The sequence below is a fragment of the Aotus nancymaae genome, unplaced genomic scaffold (genome assembly GCF_030222135.1).
Source record: "Aotus nancymaae isolate 86718 unplaced genomic scaffold, 86718_ANA_hifiasm-v0.15.2.pri h1tg000111l, whole genome shotgun sequence".
NCBI lineage: Eukaryota > Metazoa > Chordata > Mammalia > Primates > Aotidae > Aotus > Aotus nancymaae.
The window spans coordinates 1,194,548-1,217,721 of NW_026988526.1; the positions used below are offsets into that span (position 1 = coordinate 1,194,548).

At 53.8% G+C, this 23,174-nt stretch overlaps 1 protein-coding gene across 3 annotated transcripts in view; it reads left to right on the forward strand.

Annotated features, from left to right (window-relative positions):
• ASMTL (acetylserotonin O-methyltransferase like) overlaps positions 1–23,174 on the forward strand; it is a 64,478-nt gene that overhangs the window by 17,161 nt on the left and 24,143 nt on the right. For all 3 annotated transcript variants that reach the window (XM_064370940.1, XM_064370941.1, XM_064370942.1), the window contains 8 exons: positions 125–189; positions 1,583–1,644; positions 5,036–5,144; positions 8,210–8,579; positions 12,137–12,299; positions 16,457–16,641; positions 18,431–18,563; positions 19,324–19,467. In XM_064370940.1, coding sequence (XP_064227010.1) covers positions 125–189; positions 1,583–1,644; positions 5,036–5,144; positions 8,210–8,579; positions 12,137–12,299; positions 16,457–16,641; positions 18,431–18,563; positions 19,324–19,467 — 1,231 coding nt within the window. The remainder of the gene's footprint in view (positions 1–124; positions 190–1,582; positions 1,645–5,035; positions 5,145–8,209; positions 8,580–12,136; positions 12,300–16,456; positions 16,642–18,430; positions 18,564–19,323; positions 19,468–23,174) is intronic.

Sequence of the window (23,174 nt, forward strand, 5' to 3'; positions counted from 1 at the left end):
GGTGACTCTCAGGCTGTGTCAGTTTCATTTCTGAAAACCAACTGACTCCTGTGAATGGTTCAGTGGGGTTAGCGCAGACCTGACTCACGCGGCGGGAACCAACTCCCTCCCCTTCCTCTCTCAGGCCATGGGGCGGCTGATTCTGGAGAAGCCGGTGGACAAGCAGGACGCCTACAGGATGCTGTCACAGTAAGCGCTGTGCTGGCCGCGGGGCAGTCTCAGGTTCCCAGCCGCAGAGTAGCTGTCTGTGCCGTGTGAGCTGTGCTGTCTGAGCTGTGCCGTGTGATCTGTGCTGTGTGATCTGCTGTGTGATGTGTGCTGTGTGATCTGTGCTGTGTGATCTGCTGTATGATCTGTGTGATCTGTGCTGTGTGATCTGCTGTGTGATGTGTGCTGTGTGATCTGTGTGATGTGTGTGATCTGTGCTGTATGATCTGTGCCGTGTGTGAGCTGTGCCGTGTGTGAGCTGTGCCGTGTGAGCTGTGCCGTGTGAGCTGTGCCGTGTGTGAGCTGTGCCGTGTGTTAGCTGTGCCGTGTGCGAGCTGTGCCGTGTGTGCTGTGCCGTGTGCGAGCTGTGCCGTGTGTGAGCTGTGCCGTGTGTGAGCTGTGCCGTGTGTGAGCTGTGCCGTGTGAGCTGTGCCGTGTGTGAGCTGTGCAGTGTGTGAGCTGTGTCGTGTGTGAGCTGTGCAGTGTGTGAGCTGTGTCTTGTGTGAGCTGTGCCGTGTGTGAGCTGTGCCGTGTGTGAGCTGTGCCGTGTGTGAGCTGTGCAGTGTGTGAGCTGTGTCGTGTGTGAGCTGTGCCGTGTGTGAGCTGTGCCGTGTGAGCTGTGCCGTGTGTGAGCTGTGCCGTGTGTGAGCTGTGTCGTGTGTGAGCTGTGCCGTGTGAGCTCTGCCGTGTGTGAGCTGTGCTGTGTGGTCTGTGCCGTGTGCGTTGTGCCGTGTGTGAGCTGTGCCGTGTGGTCTGTGCCGTGTGCGTTGTGCCATGTGTGCTGTGACGTGTGGTCTGTTCTGTGTGATCTGTGCTCTCTGAGCTGTGCAGTGAGGCAGTCCCTGTCCCTCCACGCTCTTCGTTGTCTGGGATTCTCAGCCCTGATCCCAGAGTGTGTGGTGTGTCCTGCACCTGCGCCCACAGCCTGTCCTCCACTCCTTTCCCAGGATGTGGAAAACACCCTGGGACGGCATGCCCAGCTGAGAGCTGCCCGGCCTGGGGCTCCTCTCAGGTCCGCTGCGCATGGGGTCTGTGACCCCTTCCCCGGCCTGTCCGTAAAGGTTTGCTGTTGGGAGATGCTGAGCGTGTGATAAAATAGATTGTTTTGCTACTTGAGAATGCGCCAAGCCGTTTTCCGCTTGCGGGTGGGGGCGGCCAGGTTTTCCTTGCTGTCATTCCTCTTACCATTCAGTGTATGTTTTCACACTCCCAGCGTTTGTCAGTAGTTTCCCTGGTGACACCACGGCGGGCCGATCGGGGAGAAGAGGTTGGGGCTGGGGCCGGGACGGAGGCCACCTCGCTGCCTCTCTGGTTTTGGGAAAACCGTTCTGTGCCTGCCACGTTTCACAGCGAGGGCACCGCTTCCGTCTCACAGGTTGAGTGGCAGAGAACACAGCGTGTTCACAGGTGTGGCGATCGTCCAGTGCTCCAGCCGAGGTAACCGCGGCCCGGGGATCGGGGTGTCCACGCACACCGGGACACTGGAGGGACCCTGGCCTTGAGGGAGGAGGGCGGCTGTCCACCCCCACCCCCAGAGGGACGTAAGCTAATGGCGTGCCTGCGAAAGTTGTTTGCTGATTTGGAAGAGTGCAGAGGAAAGGAAAATGTGCCATTTGTCTTATAAAGACGCAGAAGAGGCCGGGCGTGCGTGGTGGCTCACGCCTGTAGTCCCAGCACTTAGGGACGCCGAAGCGGGTGGGTCACGAGGTCAAGACTTCGAGACCAGCCTAGGCAACATGGTGAAAACCCGTCTCCACTAAAAATACAAAAATTAGCTGGGTGTGGTGGTGGGCGCCTGTAATCCCAGCTGCTTGGCAGGCTGAGGCAGGAGAGTCGTTTGAACCCAGGAGGCAGAGACTGCAGTGAGCCGAGATCGTGCCACTGCACTCCAGCCTGGGCAACAAGAACAAGACTCTATCTCAAAACCAGAAAGAAAAGACCTAGAAGTGGAAGGAGGTCTCTACAGAATTGAGTTTCTCCACCAGGAGAGGGCTTTGCAGGATGAATTCCAAGCACGTGGTGTAAAATACTTTGATTGCTCCAGGGCCTGGCGTGTCCTGTGACGCCATAGCAGAGTCCTGTCGGCATGTGGCATCTTATGACCACAGATCTCTCCATCTCATGATCCGAGCTTTAAGCTTAATGCCGCTCAGCTGTTTCTCAGCTCAAAAGGGAGGGATACAAACAAACACCCCTGCCCAGCCTGCTCCCCATCATGGGACTCATGGCATAACTCCTGTCAGTGTTTGAGTATTTGGTTTTGGGAGGGGGAAGGCGGGGACAGAGTCTCACTCTTTTTACCCAGGCTGGAGCGCAATGGTGCGATCTCGGCTCAGTGCAGCCTCCACCTCCCGGGTTCAGGCAGTTCTCCTGCCTCAGCCTCCTGAGTAGCTGGGATTATGGGCAGCGCCACCATGCCCAGCTAATTTTTGTATTTTTCGTAGAGACGGGGTTTCACCATGTTGCCCAGGATGGTCTTCATCTCTTGACCTCGTGATCCACCCGCCTCGGCCTCCCAAAGTGCTGGGATTATAGGCCTGAGCCACCGCACCCGGACTGATGTTTGGAGGGGAAGCGGGGGACAGAGTTTCGCTCTTGTTGCCCAGGCTGGAGTGCAGTGGGGCGACCTCAGCTCACTGCGACCTCCGCATCCCGGGTTCAAGCGATTCTCATGCCTCAGCCTCCCGAGTAGCTGAGATTACAGGCTCCAACCACCACGCCAGGCTAATTTTGTGTTTTTACTAGAGACGGGGTTTCTCCACATTGGCCAGGCTGGTCTCGAACTGCCGACCTCAGGTGATCTGCCCACCTCGGCCTCCCAAAGTGCTGGGATGACATGCGTGAGCCACCGCGCCCGGCACCTGAACTCCTTTTTTAGGTTCCTTTCAGATTCCCTTGTCCGAGAGGGGCCTTGAACTTTTATGTTTGCTTTCCACGATGTGTGGCGTCCCAGCAGTAGACACGAAGGTACCTATGTAAAATTCATCAAATGACACTGAGTGAAATAGGCCAGGCACAGAAACACAGAGACTGTATCACCGACAGGTCTCAGTGACTTAATTCATTAATTCATTTTGCGAGGATGGAGTTTCACGCTGTCGCCCAGGCTGGAGTGCAGTGGTGGAGTCTTGGCTCAGTGCAGCCTCTGGCTCCTGGGTTCAAGACATTCTCCCGCCTCACCCTCCTGAGTAGCTGGGATTTTAACAGCTTAAAACGAAACTTTTAGGTCAGGCACAGTGACTCACGCCTGTAATCTCAGCACTTTGGGAGGCCGAGGCAGGTTGATCACCTCAGGTCAGGAGTTCGAGACCAGCCTGACCAATATGATGAAACCCCCTCTCTACTAAAAATACAAAAATTAGCCAGGCGTGGTGGCGCATGCTTTTAATCCCAGCTACTGGGGAGGCTGAGGCAGTAGAATCGGTTGAACCCGGGAGGCGGAGGTTGCAGTGAGCTGAGATTGCGCCATTGCACTCCAGCCTGGGCAACGAGAACGAAACTCTGTCAAAAAAAAAAAAAGTTTTCTTCAAAACAAGACAAAGGGTCAGTAATGTTTTAAGTAAAAACTTAAAAACATTTCTTCAGACTTATTCGTTTACTCCATGCAGTTAATTTTTGTTTTCTTTGATATTTATGAACATTCTAGTATCCATTTCCCTCTGGAGGCTCTAGGGGATGATGCTTCCAGCCTCTCCCAGCTCCCTGGGGCTCCAGCATCCCTGGGCTTGTGGCCCCGTCACTGCAGCCTCCGCCTCCTCCGTCTCCACGTGGCCTCCTCCTCTGTGTCTGTGTCTCCTCTTTTACCTCTCTTAGGGACAGTTGTCACTGGCTTTAGGACCGACCCTGAACCCAAGATAATTTCATTTTGAGATCCTTTCCCTAATTGCATCCGCAAAGTTCCTATTTCAAAATAAGATCCCATTCCCAGGTTCCAGGTGGACGTGGATTTTGGGGGAGCCCCTTGGACCCAGGCCAGGTGATCGGGGAAGTCTCCGGCAGGCCCCCTGAGCGCCCCTCATGCTATGCTCGGGGCTTTTCCACTCCGCTGGTGAAGTCCTCGTGTTGGCCCCAGAACTTTCACGCGAAGGCTTCACAGAAGACCGGTGCCCTCCCTGCTGGAGCGTGGGTCGCGCCCTCAGCCGCTTCCTACAGCCCGCGATTTTATTGGCTTCTTTTTGTTCTGTCATTTCCCTCTTTTTGTTGGAAACAGAGGCTCGGTGCCACAAAGCAAAGTCAGCACTGAGGCAGAGTATCTCTCAGCCACGCAGTTTTTACTTCCCGGGCTGCAGGAAGGGGACCCCCTCTAGCCATCGTGCCACGAGAGTGCAGTGAACAAAGGAAAACACATTTATCCCTGACGCGTGTGGGGTCGTCCTTCCTGCCGTGTCTGATCTCCGTGGGCTGGAGCCAGACCTCACCATCTAAACTAAAACCCGACCGGCTGACAACTTAAAACTTTTCTACACAGGTGAAAGCCATGGAGAGCTGGGGCACGCCTGTGAGCACGTCCAGCACTGATATCTCGGTGAAAGTACAAGGACGTAGAATGTACCGCGTGCCTGTGAGCACGGCGTGTCTAACAGCTACATAGGATGGGGCTTCACAGAGTTATTAGCACAGTTATTCTTTAACAAGAAAGGAAACTTTAAAAGGGAACTTTTCTAATTCCCACTCTTTTCTTGTCTGAAATAAAACCTTTCAACCACAAACCTCCATATCTGAACTGTGCGCTACGCTCAGGTAAACAGCACACCACAGTCCTGCAGGCGTCAGGCCCTGCAGGCGACAAGCTGGCACCCACACTCACGCCACGGCCCTGTGCTTGCAGAGAATGAGCTGGACACCCGAGTCTTGGAATTCTACGAGGAAACGACGGTGAAGTTCTCGGAGCTGTCGGAGGACCTGCTCTGGGAATACATCCACAGCGGGGAGCCCATGTGAGTCTCGGGGCGCTGGGGGCGGGGACACGGGAAGGCCTGCCCACCCTCACAGCTGGGGTCCCAGCCAGCCTTGGGCAAGAAGGAGGCCCGTACCTGCCCCCACAGGGCTGAGCCTGAGGCTGTGTGGCAGAGGGACGTGTGCCACACTTATCCATAGCATACAACACACAGTGTGTCTCTAATTATACATTACGTAATGTAACATAGAAGTATATTTACAATCATATAATTTATATATTATACGTTATATATTGTAATGTTAATTACATATATGTTAATGGATTACTATATATTAGTATATGAATATATATGAATTATATATATTATATAATGTGTATATTACATGTTTATAATTATAATTATGCTGTAATATATATAAATATATTACATATAATAGGTTATATATGATACAGTAATCATAATTTTGATTAATGCTTATATTATTAAATGATTAATTTTCATTTATATTCACTAATAGTAATATAATGATTACATCCTGTTATAATAGATTACATAATACATTATATAACAATACTGTTAAAATAGATTATATGATACTATAATAGATTATATAATTATATATCTCATGTCACATATATCATATACTAAATTAATATGTAATTTTATATTAATTTTATATTAATTAATTAATATCTAATTAATATATGTGATTATACATATTCTGTTACATATATTATTATATAAATATATAATGTGTTATAGAAATCTAATATATAATTATATAAAGTGAAATCTATTTTTATATTATAAAACTATATTGAGATATTTATATATTTATATAAATATACATATGTAAATATATTTGCATAAAAACGTTTATAATATATATATAGAGAGAAATAATTTTATCTATTAATTTTTGGAGAGAGGGTCTCACTCTGTCACCCAGGCTAGAGTGTAGTGGCACAATCATAGCTCAACCTCTCAAGCTGAAACGACCCACCTCAGCCTCCCGAGTGGCTGGGACTACAGGCGCACACCACCACGCCTGGCTAATTTTTAAATTTTTTGTAGCGATGGGGTCTCACTACGTTGCCCAGGCTGGTCTTGAAGTCCTGGGCTCAAGTGATCCTCCCACCTCAACCTCCTGAGTAGATGGGACCACAGGCACACGCTCCACCACACAGGGCCGACTTCAGTGTTAGTTTCTGTAGCGATGGAGTCCGCGTAATATATACGTCTATTAACCTAGAGGATGCCCTGTCAGCTGAAATCAGCTGGGCAGAGAAGACAGATACCACCGCATCTCACTTATCTGCAATATAACACAGATGCATTTGGTCAAAGGTAAGATTTCAGTCTGGGCTGGGCATGGTGGCTCAAGCCTGTCATCCCAGCACTTTGGGAGGCCAAGGCAGGTGGATCACCTGAGGTCAGGAGTTCCAGACCAGCCTGACGAACACAGAGAAACCCCATCTCTACTAAAAATGCAGAGATTAGCCAGGTGTTGTGGCGGGCACCTGTAATCCCAGCTACTCCAGAGGCAGAGGCAGGAGAATCGCCTGAACCCGGGAGGCGGAGGTTGCAGTGAGCTGAGATCGCGCCCCTGCACTGCAGCCTGGGCGATAGAGCAAGACTCCGTCTCTAAAAATAAAAAATAAACCGGGCACAGTGGCTCACGCCTGTAATCCCAGCACTGTGGGAGGCCAAGGCAGGTGGATCACTTGAGGCCAGGAGTTCAAGACCAGCCTGACGAACACAGTGAAATCCCATCTCTACTAGAAATAAAAACAAAATTAGCCAGGCATGGTGGCGGGTGCCTGTAATCCCAGCTGCTCGGCAGGCTGAGGGAGGAGAATTGGTTGAACCCAGAGGTGGAGGTTGCCGTGAGCCAAGATCACGCCACTGCACTCCAGCCTGGGCGACAGAGTGAGGCTCCATCTCAAAAAATAATAATAAAAGTGAAAAATAAATAAAAGTGTTTTTTTAAAGAGAGAGGGCCGGGCGCAGTGGCTCAAGCCTGTAATCCCAGCACTTTGGGAGGCCGAGGCGGGTGGATCACGAAGTCAAGAGATCGAGACCATCCTGGTCAACATGGTGAAACCCCGTCTCTACTAATACAAAAGATTGGCTGGGCATGGTGGCGCATGCCTGTAATCCCAGCTACTCAGGAGGCTGAGGCAGGAGAATTGCTTGAACCCAGGAGGCGGAGGTTGCGGTGAGCCGAGATTGCGTCATTGCACTCCAGCCTGGGTAACGAGCGAAACTCCGTCTCAAAAAAAAAGAGAGAGAAAAGATCCTCGGCCCAGCACTGAACTGTCCTTAATATGAAGCCACCCACAGAAGATGCGTCTGGTTCTTTTGCAACCTCTGGCCTCACTGCCCAAAGTGGAGGGCAGCCCTGGCCATGGGTTTTTTGTTTTTTTGTTTTTGAGGTGGAATCCTGTGCTTGTTTCTGAAGCTGGAGTGCAGTGATGCGATCTTGGCTCAATCAACCCCCGCCTCCCAGGTTCAAGCGACTCTCCTGCCTCAGCCTCCTGAATATCTGGGACCACAGGCACCCACCACCATGCGTGGCTAATTTTTGCATTTTTAGTAGAGATAGGGTTTCTCCATGTTGGCCAGGCTGGTCTTGAACTCACGACGTCAGGTGGTCCTCCCGCTTCGGCCTCCCACAGTGCTGGGATGACAGGCTCCAGCCACTGCGTCCGGCCTTACAGATTTTTCTTCTTTTTTGGAGAAGGAGTCTCGCTCTGTCGCCCAGGCTGGAGTGCAGTGGTGCAGTCTCAGCTAACTGCAACCTCCACCTCGTGGGATCAAGCGATTGTCCTGCCTCTGCCTCTGCCTCTGGAGTAGCTGGGACCACAGGCATGAGCCACCATGCCCAGCTAATCTTTGTGTTTTTAGTAGAGATGGGGTTTCTCCATGTTGGCCAGGCTGGTCTCGAACTCACGACCTCAGGTGTCCCTCCGGCATCAGCCTTCACAGTGCTGGGATGACAGGCGTGAGCCACCGCCCCCGGCCCTGGTGGCTGTGGCATATCTAAGCAGGGGAGACGTTTCTCCCAGTCATCACCTCTTTTGTTCCCCTGCCCCCGCCAGGGACAAGGCAGGTGGCTACGGCATCCAGGCTCTCGGCGGGATGCTGGTGGAGTCGGTGCACGGGGACTTCCTCAACGTCGTCGGCTTCCCGCTGAACCACTTCTGCAGGCAGCTCATGCAGCTGTACAACCCGGCCCGGCCGGAGGACCTGCAGCGCCTCAAGCACGACTCCATCCCGGCCGTGGACACCTTCGAAGACCTCAGCGACGTGGACGAGGGCGGCCCGGAGCCCGCTCGGAGGGACGCGGGCAGCCGCCCAGACGAGGCCAGAGAGGCCACAGTGGACGCTGAGGGGAACGGGACCCCCGAGACCATGCCCCCATTCCCCACACGCCTCCTGGAACTCATCAATGGCTTCAAAGCATCGAAGGTACCTGTGTGTGCCTCCTCGGGCCACTGTCCCAAATGAGCACATACAGGGCTTAAATCCACAGGAGTCTTGTCACAGTCCTGGAGGGTGGCAATCTGAGGTGAAGGTGTCTCAGGGGCACGCTTTCTCTGCAGGCTCTAGGGGAGGATGCTTCCTGCCTCCCCCAGCTCCTGGTGCCTCCAGCATCCCTGGGCTTGTGGCCCCATCACTGCAGCCTCTGCCTGCGCCTGCACGTGGCCTTCTCGTCTGGGTCTGGGTCTTCTCTTCTGTCTCTTACAAGGTCACCTGTCACTGCATTTAGGGTCCACGCTTCTCTATCCACAATCATCTTTCTTAACTCAATCTGCAAAGACCCTTTTTTTTTTTTCTTCTAAGATGGGGTTTCACCATGTTGGCCAGGCTGGTCTTGAACTCCTGACCTCAGGTAATACCCCCACCTCGGCCTCCCAAAGTGCTAGGATTACAGGCGTGAGCCACCGTGCCCGGCCAAGACCCCTCTTTTAAACAAGGGTTCTGTGTTAAAATTCACAGATTCTGGGGATCAGGATGTGGACCAGTCTTTCAGGAGGACCGGTCCGCTCAACTATACATGTATCCCTTTTATTTTCAAATAAGATCCTGGCAACGCGCAGTGGCTCACAACTGTCATCCCGGCCCTTTGGGAGGCCGACGTGCCCAGATCAGAAGGTCAAGAGATGGAGACCAGCCTGACCAACATAGTGAAACCCTGTCTCTGCTAAAAATACAAAAATTAGCTGGGCATGGTGCATGCCTGTAATCCCAGCTACTAGGGAGGCTGAGGCAGGAGAATTGCTTGAACCCGGGAGGCGGAGGTTGCAGTGAGCCGAGATTGTACCACTGCACTCCAGCCTGGGCGACAGAGCGAGGCTCTGTTAAAAAAAAAAAAAAAAAAAAAAAAAAAAAAAATCCCATTCCCCGGTAGTGGGGGTTAGGGTGAGGTTGCATCTTTGGGGGAGTAGCTGGCAAGCATGGACCATGCTGGGTGTGTGCCAGGCTGGCACGGGGTCCAGGGTGCTTTTGAAGCCAGGCAGGACTCACATGACCCCCGCATGGGACATGTGAGAATTCCCCAACGGGCCTTCCTCTGGCGGGGTGAGCCAGGCTGCCATGCCTGTGACGTGTGGGCCTTCACCTGTCCGGAAGTCCCGCTGGCCAGGCGGGAGCTGGACCTGGAGGGTACAGTGGGCCGGGGTTAGTGCCGTCATCTCCTGCGATATTGTGACCCCAGGGCAGCCATCCCGCCGGTGTGGGCAGCCGGTCACTGAGACGTCCATGGGGCACTGTGGCCAGACGGGTAGTGAACCAGGCAGAGCCCCTCCACATGGACGGTCTCTGCCTTCTCTGCCCAGAGCTCGGTGGGCAGCGGCTTCCCACCGGGTCCTGCACCCTGCAGGCAGCAGAGCTCCAACTCCTCCTCTTCCCCGAGAGGGCCCATCTTTCTTTCTTTTTTTATTTCACAAAAACGGTCACCCAGGCTGGAGTGTAGTGGCCCATCTCGGCTCAGCACAACCTCCACCTCCCGGGTTCAGCCGATTCTCCTGCCTCAGCCTCCCAAGTAGCCAGGACTACAGCCGCCCACCACCACGGCCGGATAACTTTTGTATTTTTAGTAGAGGTGCGGTTTCACCATGTGGTCAGGCTGGTCTCGAACTCCTGACCTCAGGTGATCCACCTGCCTCAGGCTCCTAAAGTGCTGGGGATGCAGGTGTGAGCCACCTCGCCTGGCCTGAGGCCCCATCTTTGAACTGTTCTGCAGGTCTGGGCTTCTGGGGGCCCCTCACGGCGGCGGAGCAGACGGAGAAGGGACGGAGCCCTCCCAGGGCCAGGCGTCCCTCATAGGGCATCCTCCGGGAAGCAGACGTGGGGATGCCGAGGGCAGGAGGGCGCAGGCTGTGGGAGGCAGGGAGCCTGGCTGATGGCCACCTGCCGTCACTCACGAGCGGCAGAGAGAACGTGCAGTGATAATGGAATGACGGTGTCTCTAACTTACCGGGTGCCGACTGTTAAGTCAATACTGGCTGGCTGATAAATGAATTAATCCTTACGATTGTATTATTAAATTGTATATTTAGATTATTAAATTAGAAATCCTTAGTTAATAAGAATTAATAAATTATAATTTAAAATATAATTTAGTTATAATTTATAATTATATAATTCTATGATTATAATCACATAATTATAGAAATATAATAAATTGTGTAACAAATTATATAAATATGTTAGTTACATAAATTATATAACTTATGTAAGTTATATAATTATATAACTTGTATAATTTATACAAGTTATATAATTTACATGATTTATATAATTTATTAATTATATAAATAAGTTATGTAATTCACGTAATTTATATAATTCATTCATTATAATTATATAAATATACAATTATATAACTAATACAATAATGAATATTTATATAATTTATAAATATGCAATTATGTAACATGTAATTATTTAATATATTTATATTAGAATATATGTTAAATATATAATTATGTAACTAATTATACATTTATATATAATTATATAATGTATAATTAAGGTAAAGTGAGGTCATGTGGGTGGACCAAGTCCAAAAGGACTGCGGTCCTTGTAAGAAGAGAGATATAAATTACATCATTTATAATTATATATTATAATTTATAAGCCACTGGGAGGTTTATAAACAGTAGACGTTTATTCTCCCACAGTCCTGGAGGCTGGAGGTCTGAGATCCAGTGTGGGTGGGGCCGGCTCCTCCTGAGGCCTCTCTCCTGGACTTGGAGACGCCGTCTTCTCCCCGTGTCCTCACAGGGTCGTCCCTCTGTGCGTGTCTGTGTCGTCACCTCCTCTTCCTGTAAGCACCCCAGAGTCCCATTGGATCAGGTCCACCCAGATGACCTCATTTTACCTTAATCATCTCTTTAAAACCATGTTTACAGGCTGGGCACGGTGGCTCACACCTGTAATCCCAGCACTTTGGGAGGGCAAGGTGGGCGGATCACATGAGATCGGGAGCTCGGGACCATCCTGACCAACGTGGTGAAAACCCGTCTCCGCTAAAAACACAAAAATTAGCCACGTGTGGTGGTGCACGCCTATAGTCCCAGCTGCTCAGGAGGCTGAGGCAGGAGAATCGCTTGAACCTGGGAGGCAGAGGTTGCAGTGAGCTGAGATTGCGCCATTGCACTCCAGCCTGGGCAACAGCGAGATTCCCTCTCAAAAAATAAAAAAAAATAGAGTGACATCCTGGGGTACCAGGGGGATTAGGGGTTCGACGTACGGGTTTTGGACTCGGCCCGTGTCTGCAGCATGTTGATTTTCCTCCCGGGGGCTGCTTTTCCTACCTGACATTGGTGGACGTGCTTTCACGGCTCGCAGTACCTGGGAGTTGATCCTGTAATCCCGATGCTCTCTCTCAGAGAAAGCTCAGTGGCCACGGGAAAGTTTCAACACCGTTGGCGTCTGCGATGTCATGGAGGGTCTGTGGGAGGAACAAGGGCTTGGCAGGTGAGTCACCGCATCCCCCCGCACCTGTTTTTAACGCGCAGGCCCTGTTCACCGCGTGCAAGCTGAAGGTGTTTGATCTGTTAAAAGACCAAGCTCCCCAGAAGGCCGCGGACATTGCCAGCAAAGCGGACGCCTCTGTGTGCGGCATGGAGAGGCTTCTGGACGTCTGCGCAGCGCTGGGGCTCCTGGACAAGTCACACCAAGGTAATGAGACTCTGACTTCGGGTTTTTCCCTGAGCGTCTTGGCAGGTGGAAGTAAGTCACTGAGGGACGGTGACCTGGAGCCCAGGCAGCGCGAGGAAGGGGAGCCAGACCTTCTGCCGCGTCTCTGCCCTCAGGATCGCTGCTGTTCCCAAAAGGATGAGAAGCAGAGGGTGGATGAGAGAGGGGACAGCAGGGGACGAGAGGGGACAGCGGGGGACGAGAGAGGGGACAGTGGGGCACGAAGGGACGGCGGGGGATGAGGGGACGGCGGGGGACGAGGGGACAGCGCGGGACGAGGGGACAGCAGGGGATGAGAGAGGGGACGGCGGGGGACGAGAGGGGATGGCGGGGGACGAGAGGGGACGGCGGGAGACGAGAGCGGGTACGGCGGGGGACGAGAGAGGGGACGGTGGGGGACGAGGGGACGGCGGGGGATGAGAGGGGACGGCGGGGGACGAGAGGGGACGGTGCAGGACTAGAGGGGATGGCGGGGGGACGAGAGGGGACGGCGGGGGACGAGAGGGGACGGCGCGGGATGAGAGAGGGGACGGCGGGGGACGAGGGGACGGCACGGGATGAGAGAGGGGACGGCGGGGGACGAGAGGGGACGGCGGGGGACTGGAGCGGGTACGGCGGGGGACGAGAGAGGGGACGGCGGGAGACGAGAGGGGACGGCGGGGGACGAGAGGGGACGGCGTGGGACGAGAGAGGGGACAGCGGGGCCTGCGAGTACACAGCAGAAATGCAGGTTCCTTACAGGGTCTGCTGTCAAAGAGGGTGTATCAGTCAGTGTGCTCGTGAGAAAGAACCCAAGGGGGACACAGACATGTCTACTTGCTTATTTATGTTTATAGACATATAACCTGGATGGGTGGGTAGACAGATACATGGATAGATGACAAATGCATAGATACCTCCATATAGATGGATGGTAGAGAGGGATAGATACGTAGATGATAAGTAGACCTGATAGATATATAGATGGATGGATGGATGGATGAATGCATGGATGATGGTAGCTGGATACATGGATGGATAGGAAGGTGGATGGATTGGTAGATCGGTGAATGGGTGAATGGATGGGTGGGTGGGTGGGTGGGTGGATGGATGGATGGGAGGGCGGATGAACAGATGTATCAGTGGATCGGTAGATGGGTAGTTGTGTGAGGGAATGGATGTATGAGTGGGTAGATGGGTGGGTGGATGTATGACTGGGTAGATGGGTGGGTGGGTGGATGGATGGATGGATGGGAGGGTGCATAATTGGATGGGTGTATGGATGGATGGATGGGTGATTGGGAGGGTGGATGGATGGATGGATGGGAGGGTGGATGAATAGATGTATCAGTGGATCGGTGGATGGGTAGTTGCATGAGGGAATGGATGGATGAGTGGGTAGATGGGTGGATGGATGCATGGATGGATGGGAGGCTGGATGGATGGATGGATGGGAGGGTGGATGGATGGATGGATGGGAGGGTGGATGAACAGATGTATCAGTGGATCGGTGGATGGGTAGTTGTGTGAGAGAATGATGGATGAGTGGGTAGATGGGTGGATGGATGGATGGATGAGAGGGTGCATAATTGGATGGGTGGATGGATGGATGGGTGATTGGATGGATGGGAGAATGGATGGATGCATGGATGGATGGATGGATCAGTGAATCAGTGGTTGGGTGGATGGATGGGTAGGTAGGTGACTGGGTGGATTATGGATGGGGTGGATGTGAGGATGGATGGGTGGATGGATGGATGGGTGGGAGGGTTGATAAACAGATGTATCAGTGGGTCAGTGGATGGACAGTTGGGTGAGGGAATGGATGGATGAGTGGGTGGATGGGTGGATGGATGGGTGGAGAATGGATGGATAAGTGGATAGATGGTTGCATCGGCAGATCAATGGGTTGGTGCATCGATAAGTGGATGAGTAGGTGAATGGGTGGGTGGATGGCTGGGTGGGTGGATGGATGGATGGATGATATGTTTTCTGAATTAAATAGAACTCTTCAGCACGATGCTAGAACAGAGAGCACGTGGCCAAGTCCTTGAGTAGATTGGGAAGGGCAGGAGGACAGATGACGCCTGAGCAGATTAGGACACAAAGCATGCACAAGTGACTATATCGTTAAGAGTTTGGAGCAGAGGAGGCAGGACGTCTTCGCAGCTAGAGTTCAGTGCCATCCTCCTGTACTGAAAATCATGACGGCTCATGCCTGTGATCTGAGCACTTTCAGGGGCCGAGGTGGGTGGATCACCTGAGATCAGGAGTTCAAGACCAGCCTGACCAACATGGTGAAACTCTGTCTCTACTAAAAATATGAAATTAGCCAGGGGTGGTGGTGCGTGCCTGGAGTCCCAGGTACTTGGGAGGCTGAGGCAGGAGAATCACTTGACTGCAGGAGGGGAAGGTTGCAGTGAGCCAAGATTGTGCCACCGCACTCCAGCTGGGCAACAAGAGTGAAACACTGTCAGAAAAGAAAGAGAGAAGGGAAGGAAGGCAGGAAAGAGGGAAGGAAGGAAATCGTGATGAACATGGAGAGAGGCTTTTCATCAGCAGCACTGTGAAAGCTGGGAGGAAGGAGGGAAGGAGGGAAATCACGATGAACATGGAGAGAGGCTTTGTGCACTTGACCTCTAGGAGCAGCTGTCGTCTGCACGGGCTGCCCCTGCTCCACGGTAGGTCTCAGGAACGGTCACCTTTCATGATCAATGTGAACCCAGGGCCGCTTCTGACACAGCAGACCCAGAGTGGTGCCAGGCCATCTGTTTACACGTATGAGTCTCCACTGACAGGTCCTCCACCTTCCAGCCTCTCATTCTGTGGGACGGGGCATCCTGGCAGGGAGCTTGGGGGCTGCATCTGTGGACAGCTGACCTGGGCATGAAGTGGGTGGAAGGAAGAACTTCCCTGTATCACTCGGGGCTCTCCAGGGCAACAGAACCCCTAGGATGTAACCTAGGAGATTTATTTATTTATTGTTTAGACGGAGTCTCACTCTGTTGCCCAGGCTGGAGTGCATTGGGATGATCTCAGCTCACTGCAACCTCCACCTCCTGCATCTAAGCGATTCTCCTGCTCAGCCTCCCAAGTAGCTGGGGCTACAGGTGTGTGCCACCACACCTGCCTAATTTTTGTTATTTTTAGTAGAGATGGGAAAACATCTTGGCCAGGCTGGTCTCGAACTCCTGACCTCATGATCCACTGACGTCGGCCTCCCAAAGTGCTGGGATTACAGGTATGAGCCACCATGCCAGGCTTCTTTCTTTTTTTTAGATGGAGTCTCGCTCCGTCGCCCAGGGTGGAGTGTGGTGGCACGATCTAAGCTCACTGCAACCTCTACCTCCCGGGTTCAAGCGATTCTCTTGCCTCAGCCTCCCAAATAGCTGGGATTACAGGCACCTGCCACCATGCCTGGCTAATTTTTGTATTTTTAGTAGAGACGGGGTTTCCCCATGTTGGCCAGGCTGGTCTCCAACTCCTGACCTCGTGATCCGCCCATGTGAACCTCCCAAAGTGCTGGGATGACAGGCGTGAGCCACTGTGCCCGGCCTTGATGGAGTCTCGCTCTGTCACCCAGCCTGGAGTGCAGTGGCACGATCTCCACTCTCTGCAACCTCCACCTCCCGGGTTCAAGTGATTCTCCTGCCTCAGCCTCTCAAATAGCTGGGATTACAGGCACCCTCCACCATGCCTGGCTAATTTTTGTATTTTTAGTAGAGACGGGGTTTCCCCATGTTGGCCAGGCTGGTCTCCAACTCCTGACCTCGTGATCCGCCCATGTGAACCTCCCAAAGTGCTGGGATGACAGGCGTGAGCCACTGCACCCGGCCTTGATGGAGTCTCGCTCTGTCACCCAGCCTGGAGTGCAGTGGCACGATCTCCACTCTCTGCAACCTCCACCTCCCGGGTTCAAGTGATTCTCCTGCCTCAGCCTCCCGAGTCGCTGGCATGTCAGGCACCCACTACCACGCCCGGCTAATTTTTGTTATTTTTAGTGGAGCTGGGGTTTCTCCATATAGGTCAGGCTGGTCTCGAACTCCCGACCTCGTGATCCGCCCGCCCTGGCTTCCCACAGTGCTGGGTGACCGCATGAGCCACCACAGCCGCCTCCTTGGGTTTTGTTCTGAGTTCACGTGAGCATCCTGTTTCTTCAGGTTACAGTAACACGGAGGCAGCAGACCTCTACCTGGCGTCGGGCGGTGGCTACTCTCTGCACGGCCTCGTCGCGTACAGCAGCGAGGTCACCTGGAACCTCTTTACGCACCTGGAGTTCGCCGTCCGAGAGGGAAGAAACCAGTACCACAGGGTGCTGGGGAAGACGGCGGAAGATGTGTTCCAGGTAGGGGGAGCCACCGCCGAGCCTTTCCGCCTGGCGTGCGTCCTGCTAAGGCACGCGGGCGCACAGGGCAGTGTCTCCAGGCTGGCAGATCCCAAAGCCCTGGTGCTGTGGCTGTGTCTTCACTCACCTCTGGAACAGGTCCAACGTAGCTATCCTCCACTGTTACCCCGTAGCAGCTGAAAACAGAATTGCCAGTGGCCGGGCGCGGTGCCTCACGCCTGTCATGCCAGCACTTTGGGAGTCCGAGGTGGGTGGATCACGAGGTCAGGAGCTCAAGACCAGCCTGACCAACATAGTGAAACCCTGTCTCTGCTAAAAATACAAAAAATTAGTCGGGCATGGTGGTGGGCGCCTGTAATTCCAGCGACTCAGGAGGCCGAGGCAGGAGAACTGCTTGAACCTGGGAGGCGGAGGTTGTAGTGAGCTGAGGTCGCGCCATTGTACTTCAGTCTGGGACACAAGAGCAAAACTTCATCTGAAAAGAAATAAATAAGAAACCAGAATTTCCTCCCAGAAAGGGGTTTGGAGGCCGTATGTCGGAACTCACACCTGTAATCCCTGCAGTTTTGGAGGCCAAGTTGGGAGGATGGTTTGAGCCCAGGAGTTTGAGACCAGCCTGGCCAACACAGTGAGATCCCATCTCTATAAAAACAATTAGAGATTAGGACGGGCGTGGTGGCATGAGCCGGTCATCCCAGCTAGCTTGGGAGACCAAGGTGGGATGATCACCTGAGGTCAGGAGTTTGAGACCAGCCTGGCCAACATGGTGAAACCTCGTCTCTACCAAAAATACACAAAATTAGCTGGGTGTGGTGGTGGGCGCCTGTGATTCCACCTACTCGGGAGGCTGAGGGGGGAGAATCACTTGAACCCGGGAGGCAGAGGTTGCAGTGAGCCGAGATCGTGCTCATCTCCAGATAGGAGATGTTTCTGTGTCTCTGTCAAAAACACAGTGAGAAACAGGGAGGCAGAGACAGGGAGGCTTGGAGGGACAGAGATAGAGGCAGACAGAGACAGAAGGAGACGGAGAGATAGAAGGAGAACAGAGACAGACTGACAGAGACGAAGGGAGACAGAGTCAAAGTCACAGACAGAAGCCAGCGGTGGAGAGAGAAGCCGAGAGGCGCAGACGGGGGCCCTGAGCCGGAGTGAGCAGCCAGCCTGGGCCTCAAGGAGGATGCCCCGACCCCGTCGCTGCCGCCCACCCAGGGGAGAGCCGGGGAGCCCCGAGGAATTTGGGGAGCCAAGGTGGAGGGGCTGCCCCCTGGGGGCCGGGCTCAGGAGCAGGCTGGGCAGGGCTTCCTTGCCCTGGCGGACAAGGCACGTCCAGAGTGGGAGCCGTGAACGCAGCCGTGACCAGGACTGACCTGGGTTCCTCTGTGGCCGGGGTGGGTGCCACCATGAGACCTGGGGCAGCTAAGAGGAGCGTCTTCCCTGCACCCCGGAGCTCTGGGAGGACCCCCATCTGCTTCCCTCCCTGGTTTTCCATGCTGAGATGTTCGTGGGTGACCCAGAGCCTCCAGGGTGAAAAGCCTCCTTGTCTGGAAAACTCGGATGCTTGCAGGAGGTCACGCCATGGTGTGGACCCAGTGATTCCAAGGAGATCGCTTCCGACTTGGGGGTCCCCTGTCCCAAGCCTTGCCACAGACTGGGGTGCCCCATGCAGCTGTGCCACGAAACCCCCTCTGCAGCCCAGGCACCAGGGCCTGCGTGTTTTCTGCCTCGGGACGGGCTGGGCAAGCCCCCGGCCCATGCACCCTGGTGCCCCTGAGCCCCCGCTGTGTTCCAGGACGTGCTCTACCGGAGCCCCGAGACGCGGCTGCAATTCATGCGAGCCATGCATGGCCTCGCCAAGCTGACTGCGCGGCACGTGGCCACCGCCTTCGACCTGTCTTCCTTCTCCTCCGCCTGTGACCTGGGAGGTGGGTACAACCCCCTCCACCCTGCCAGGACTCCGCCCGTGACTTTGTCTTTATTAAGCTGCAGGCATTAGCCGGGCGCGGTGGCTCACGCCTGTCATCCCAGGACTTTGGGAGGCCAAGGCAGGCGGATCGGTTGAGGTCGGGAGTTCGAGACCAGCCTGGCCAACATGGTGAAACCCCATCTCTACTAAAAATACAAAAATTAGGCAGGCGTGGTGCCAGGCACCTATAGTCCCAGCAACTCAGGAGGCTGAGGCAGGAGAATGGCCTGAACCCAGGAGGTGGACCTTGAGTCTTGCTCTGTTGCCCAGGCTGGAGTGCAGTCATGCAATCTCGGCTCACTGCAACCTCCACTTCCCAGGTTCAAGCAATTCTCGTGTGTCAGCCTCCCGAGTAGGTGGGATTACAGGCACCCGCCACCACGACCAGCTGATTTTTGGGCAGGCTGGTCTCGATGTCTTGACCTCGTGATCCACCCACCTCAGCCTCCCAAAGTGCTGGGATGACAGGCGTGAGCCACCGCGCCCGGCCATGGTGTCTGCATCCCCACAGCAGGAATGAGAAGGGAAGAGTCCAGACCCCCACCCCTGGGCTGGAAGGATTTCCACGCAAGTCTGTGTCCCCACACGTGGCCCAGAATGGCTGCTGTGGCACCGGCCATCGTGTCAACGTTACTTCTGCTTGGTTGAGCTTTGGAGGGTCGTCAGGGTTCTGTCGGCGCCGACCCGGCCGCACAACACGCATTTTTGCTCCCCTGCAGGCTGCACGGGCGCGCTGGCCCAAGAGTTGGCCCGGGAGTACCCGCGCATGCAGGTGACCGTGTTCGACCTCCCCGACACCATCGAGCTGGCCGCACACTTCCAACCTGCCGGGCCGCAGGCAGCTCAGATCCGATTCGCCGCTGGTGAGGCTTCCTCGCGTTCGCCCCGCTGCGTCACCGTCTTCCAGACAGCACATGGGGCTGCGTGCGTGCACGCCTGTGTCTGCGTGTGCGTTTCCGTGGTGTGTGTCTCTGGGTGTCTGTGGTGTCTGTGTGCATAGCTGATTGTGCTGTGCTTGTGTGTCTCTGTGTGTTTCTGTGTGTGTGTGTGTGTCTCTGTGTGGTGTGTTCTTGTGTGTGTGGTGTGAATGTGTGTGTGTGCGTGTGTGTGTCTCTGGGTGTCTGTGTGCATAGCTAACAGCTGTGCGTGTGTGTCTCTGTGTGTTTCTGTGTGTGTGTGTCTGGTGTGTCCTTGTGTGTGTGTCTCTGTGTGTGTGTGCATGTCTGTGTCTCTGTGTGCATGGTGTGTGCCATGGGTGTCTGTGCATATGTGACTGCTGTGCTTGTGTGTCTGTGTGGGTTTCTGTGTTTGTGTATGTCTGTGTGTGTGTGTGCATGTGTGTCTGGTATGTCCTGTGCGTGTCTGTGCGTGAGACCGTCTCTGTGTGTCTGTGTGTGTCGGTGTGTGTGCAGTTCTCTGTGGTGTGGTTGTGTATGTATCTATGATGGTATGTGTGTGTGTGCGTGCATCTCTGCGGGTGTATGTGTGCATGTCTGTGTGCATATGCGGCTATGTGTGCCTGTGTGTGTGTGTCTGCATCTGTGTGCATGGCGTGTGTCTGTGTCTGTATGTGACTGCTGTGTTATGTGTGTGTGCCTGTGTGTCTGCATCTGTGTGCATGGTGTGTGTCTCTGTGCATATGTGACTGCTGCGCTGTGTGTGTGTGCCTGTGTGTGTGTCTGCATGGTGTGTGTCTCTGGGTGTCTCTGTGTATGTACTGCGCTGTGTGTGTGTGCCTGTGTGTGTGTCTGTGTCTGTGTGCATGGTGAGTGTCTGTGGGTGTCTGTGTGTATGTGACTGCTGCACTGTGGGTGTGCATGCGTGTGTGTCTGCGTCTGTGTGCCTGGTGTGTGTCTCTGTGCATATGTGACAGCTGCGCTGTGTGTGTGCCTATGTGTGTCTGTGTCTGCATGGTGTGTGTCTCTGGGTGTCTGTGTGTATGTACTGCGCTGTGTGTGTGTGCCTGTGTGTGTGTCTGCGTCTGTGTGCATGGTGTGTGTGCGTATGTGACTGCTGCGCTTTGTGTGTGTGTGCATCTGTGTGCATGGTGTGTGTATGTGACTGCTGCATTGTGTGTGTGTGCCTGTCTGCGTCTGTATGCATGGTGTGTGTGTATGTGACTGCTGCGCTGTGTGTGTGTGCCTGTCTGCATCTGTGTGCATGGTGTGAGTCTGTGAGTGTGTGTCTGTGACTGCTGCGCTGGGTGTGTGCCTGTGTGTGTGTCTGCATTTGTGTGCATGGTGTGTGTGTGTATGTGACTGCTGTGCTGTGTGTGTGTGCCTGTCTGCGTCTGTGTGCATGGTGTGTGTGCGTGACTGCTGCGCTGTGTGTGTGTCTGCCTCTGTGTGCATGGTGTGTGTGTGTATGTGACTGCTGCGCTTTGTGTGTGTGTCTGCATCTGTGTGCATGATGTATGTGAGTATGTGACTGCTGCGCTCGTGTGTGTGCCTGTCTGCGTCTGTGTGCATGGTGTGTGTCTGTGAGTGTGTGTCTGTGACTGCTGTGCTGTGTGTGTGTCTGCGTCTGTGTGCATGGTGTGTGTGTGTATGTGACTGCTGCGCTGTGTGTGTGTGCCTGTCTGCGTCTGTGTGCATGGTGTGTGTCCTTGTGTATGTGACTGCTGTGCTGTGTGTGTGTGTGTCTGCGTCTGTGTGCATGGTGTGTGTCTGTGAGTGTGTGTCTGTGACTGCTGCGCTGTGTGTGTGTCTGCGTCTGTGTGCATGGTGTGTGTGTGTATGTGACTGCTGTGCTGTGTGTGTGTGCCTGTCTCTGTGTGCATGGTGTGTGTCCTTGTGTATGTGACTGCTGTGCTGTGTGTCTGCGTCTGTGTGCATGGTGTGTGTGCGTGACTGCTGCGCTGTGTGTGTGTCTGCCTCTGTGTGCATGGTGTGTGTGTGTATGTGACTGCTGTGTTGTGTGTGTGTGCCTGTCTGCGTCTGTGTGCATGGTGTGTGTCTGTGACTGCTGCGCTGTGTGTGTGTCTGCATCTGTGTGCATGGTGTGTGTGTATGTAACTGCTGTGCTTTGTGTGTGTGTGTCTTTCTGCGTCTGTGTGCTTGCTGTGTGTGTGTATGTGACTGCTGTGCTGTGTGTGCCTGTCTGCGTCTGTGTGCATGGTGTGTGTCTGTGAGTGTGTGTCTGTGACTGCTGCACGGTGTGTGTGTGTGTGTCTGCATCTCTGTGCATGATGTGTGTGTGTGACTGCTGCGCTGTGTGTGTCTGCCTCTGTGTGCATGGTGTGTGTGTGTATGTGACTGCTGCGCTGTGTGTCTGTGTGTCTGCGTCTGTGTGCATGGTGTGTGTCTGTGGGTGTCTGTGTATGTGCTGTGTTGTGTGTGTGTGCCTGTGTGTGCATGGTGTGTGTGTATGTGACTCCTGCGCTGTCTGTGTGTGCCTGTCTGCGTCTGTGTGCATGGTATGTGTGTGTCCTTGTGTATGTGACTGCTGTGCTGTGTGTCTGTGTGTCTGCGTCTGTGTGCATGGTGTGTGTCTGTGGGTGTCTGTGTATGTGCTGTGTTGTGTGTGTGTGCCTCTGTGTGCATGGTGTGTGTGTATGTGACTCCTACGCTGTCTGTGTGTGCCTGTCTGCGTCTGTGTGCATGGTGTGTGTGTGTCCTTGTGTATGTGACTGCTGTGCTGTGCGTCTGTGTGTCTGCGTCTGTGTGCATGGTGTGTGTCTGTGGGTGTCTGTGTATGTGCTGCGTTGTGTGTGTGTGCCTGTGTGTGTGCATGGTGTGTGTGTATGTGACTGCTGTGCTGTGTGTGTGTGTGTCTGTTTGCGTCTGTGTGCATGGTGTATGTAAGTATGTGACTGCTGCGCTCGTGTGTGTGCCTGTCTGCGTCTGTGTGCATGGTGTCTGTGAGTGTTTGTCTGTGACTCCTGCGCTGTGTGTGTGTGCCTGTGTGTGTGTCTGCATCTGTGTGCATGGTGTGTGTATGTATGTGACTGCTGTGCTGTGTGTGTGTGCCTGTCTGCGTCTGTGTGCATGGTGTGTGTCTGTGAGTGTGTGTCTGTGACTGCTGCGCTGTGTGTGTCTGCATCTGTGTGCATGGTGTGTGTGTGTATGTGACTGCTGCGCTGTGTGTGTGTGCCTGTCTGCGTCTGTGTGCATGGTGTGTGTGTATGTAACTGCTGCGCTTTGTGTGTGTGCCGGTCTGCGTCTGTGTGCATGGTGTGTGTCTGTGAGTGTGTGTCTGTGACTGCTGCGCTGTGTGTGTGTGCCTGTCTGCGTCTGTGTGCATGGTGTTTGTGTGTATGTCACTGCTGTGCTGTGTGTGTGCCTGTCTGCGTCTGTGTGCATGGTGTGTGTGTGTATGTGACTGCTGCGCTGTGTGTGTGTGCCTGTCTGCGTCTGTGTGCATGGTGTGTGTCCTTGTGTATGTGACTGCTGTGCTGTGTGTCTGTGTGTCTGTGTCTGTGTGCATGGTGTGTGTCTGTGAGTGTGTGTCTGTGACTGCTGCGCTGTGTGTGCCTGTCTGCGTCTGTGTGCATGGTGTGTGTGTATGTGACTGCTGCGCTTTGTGTGTGTGCCGGTCTGCGTCTGTGTGCATGGTGTGTGTGTATGTGACT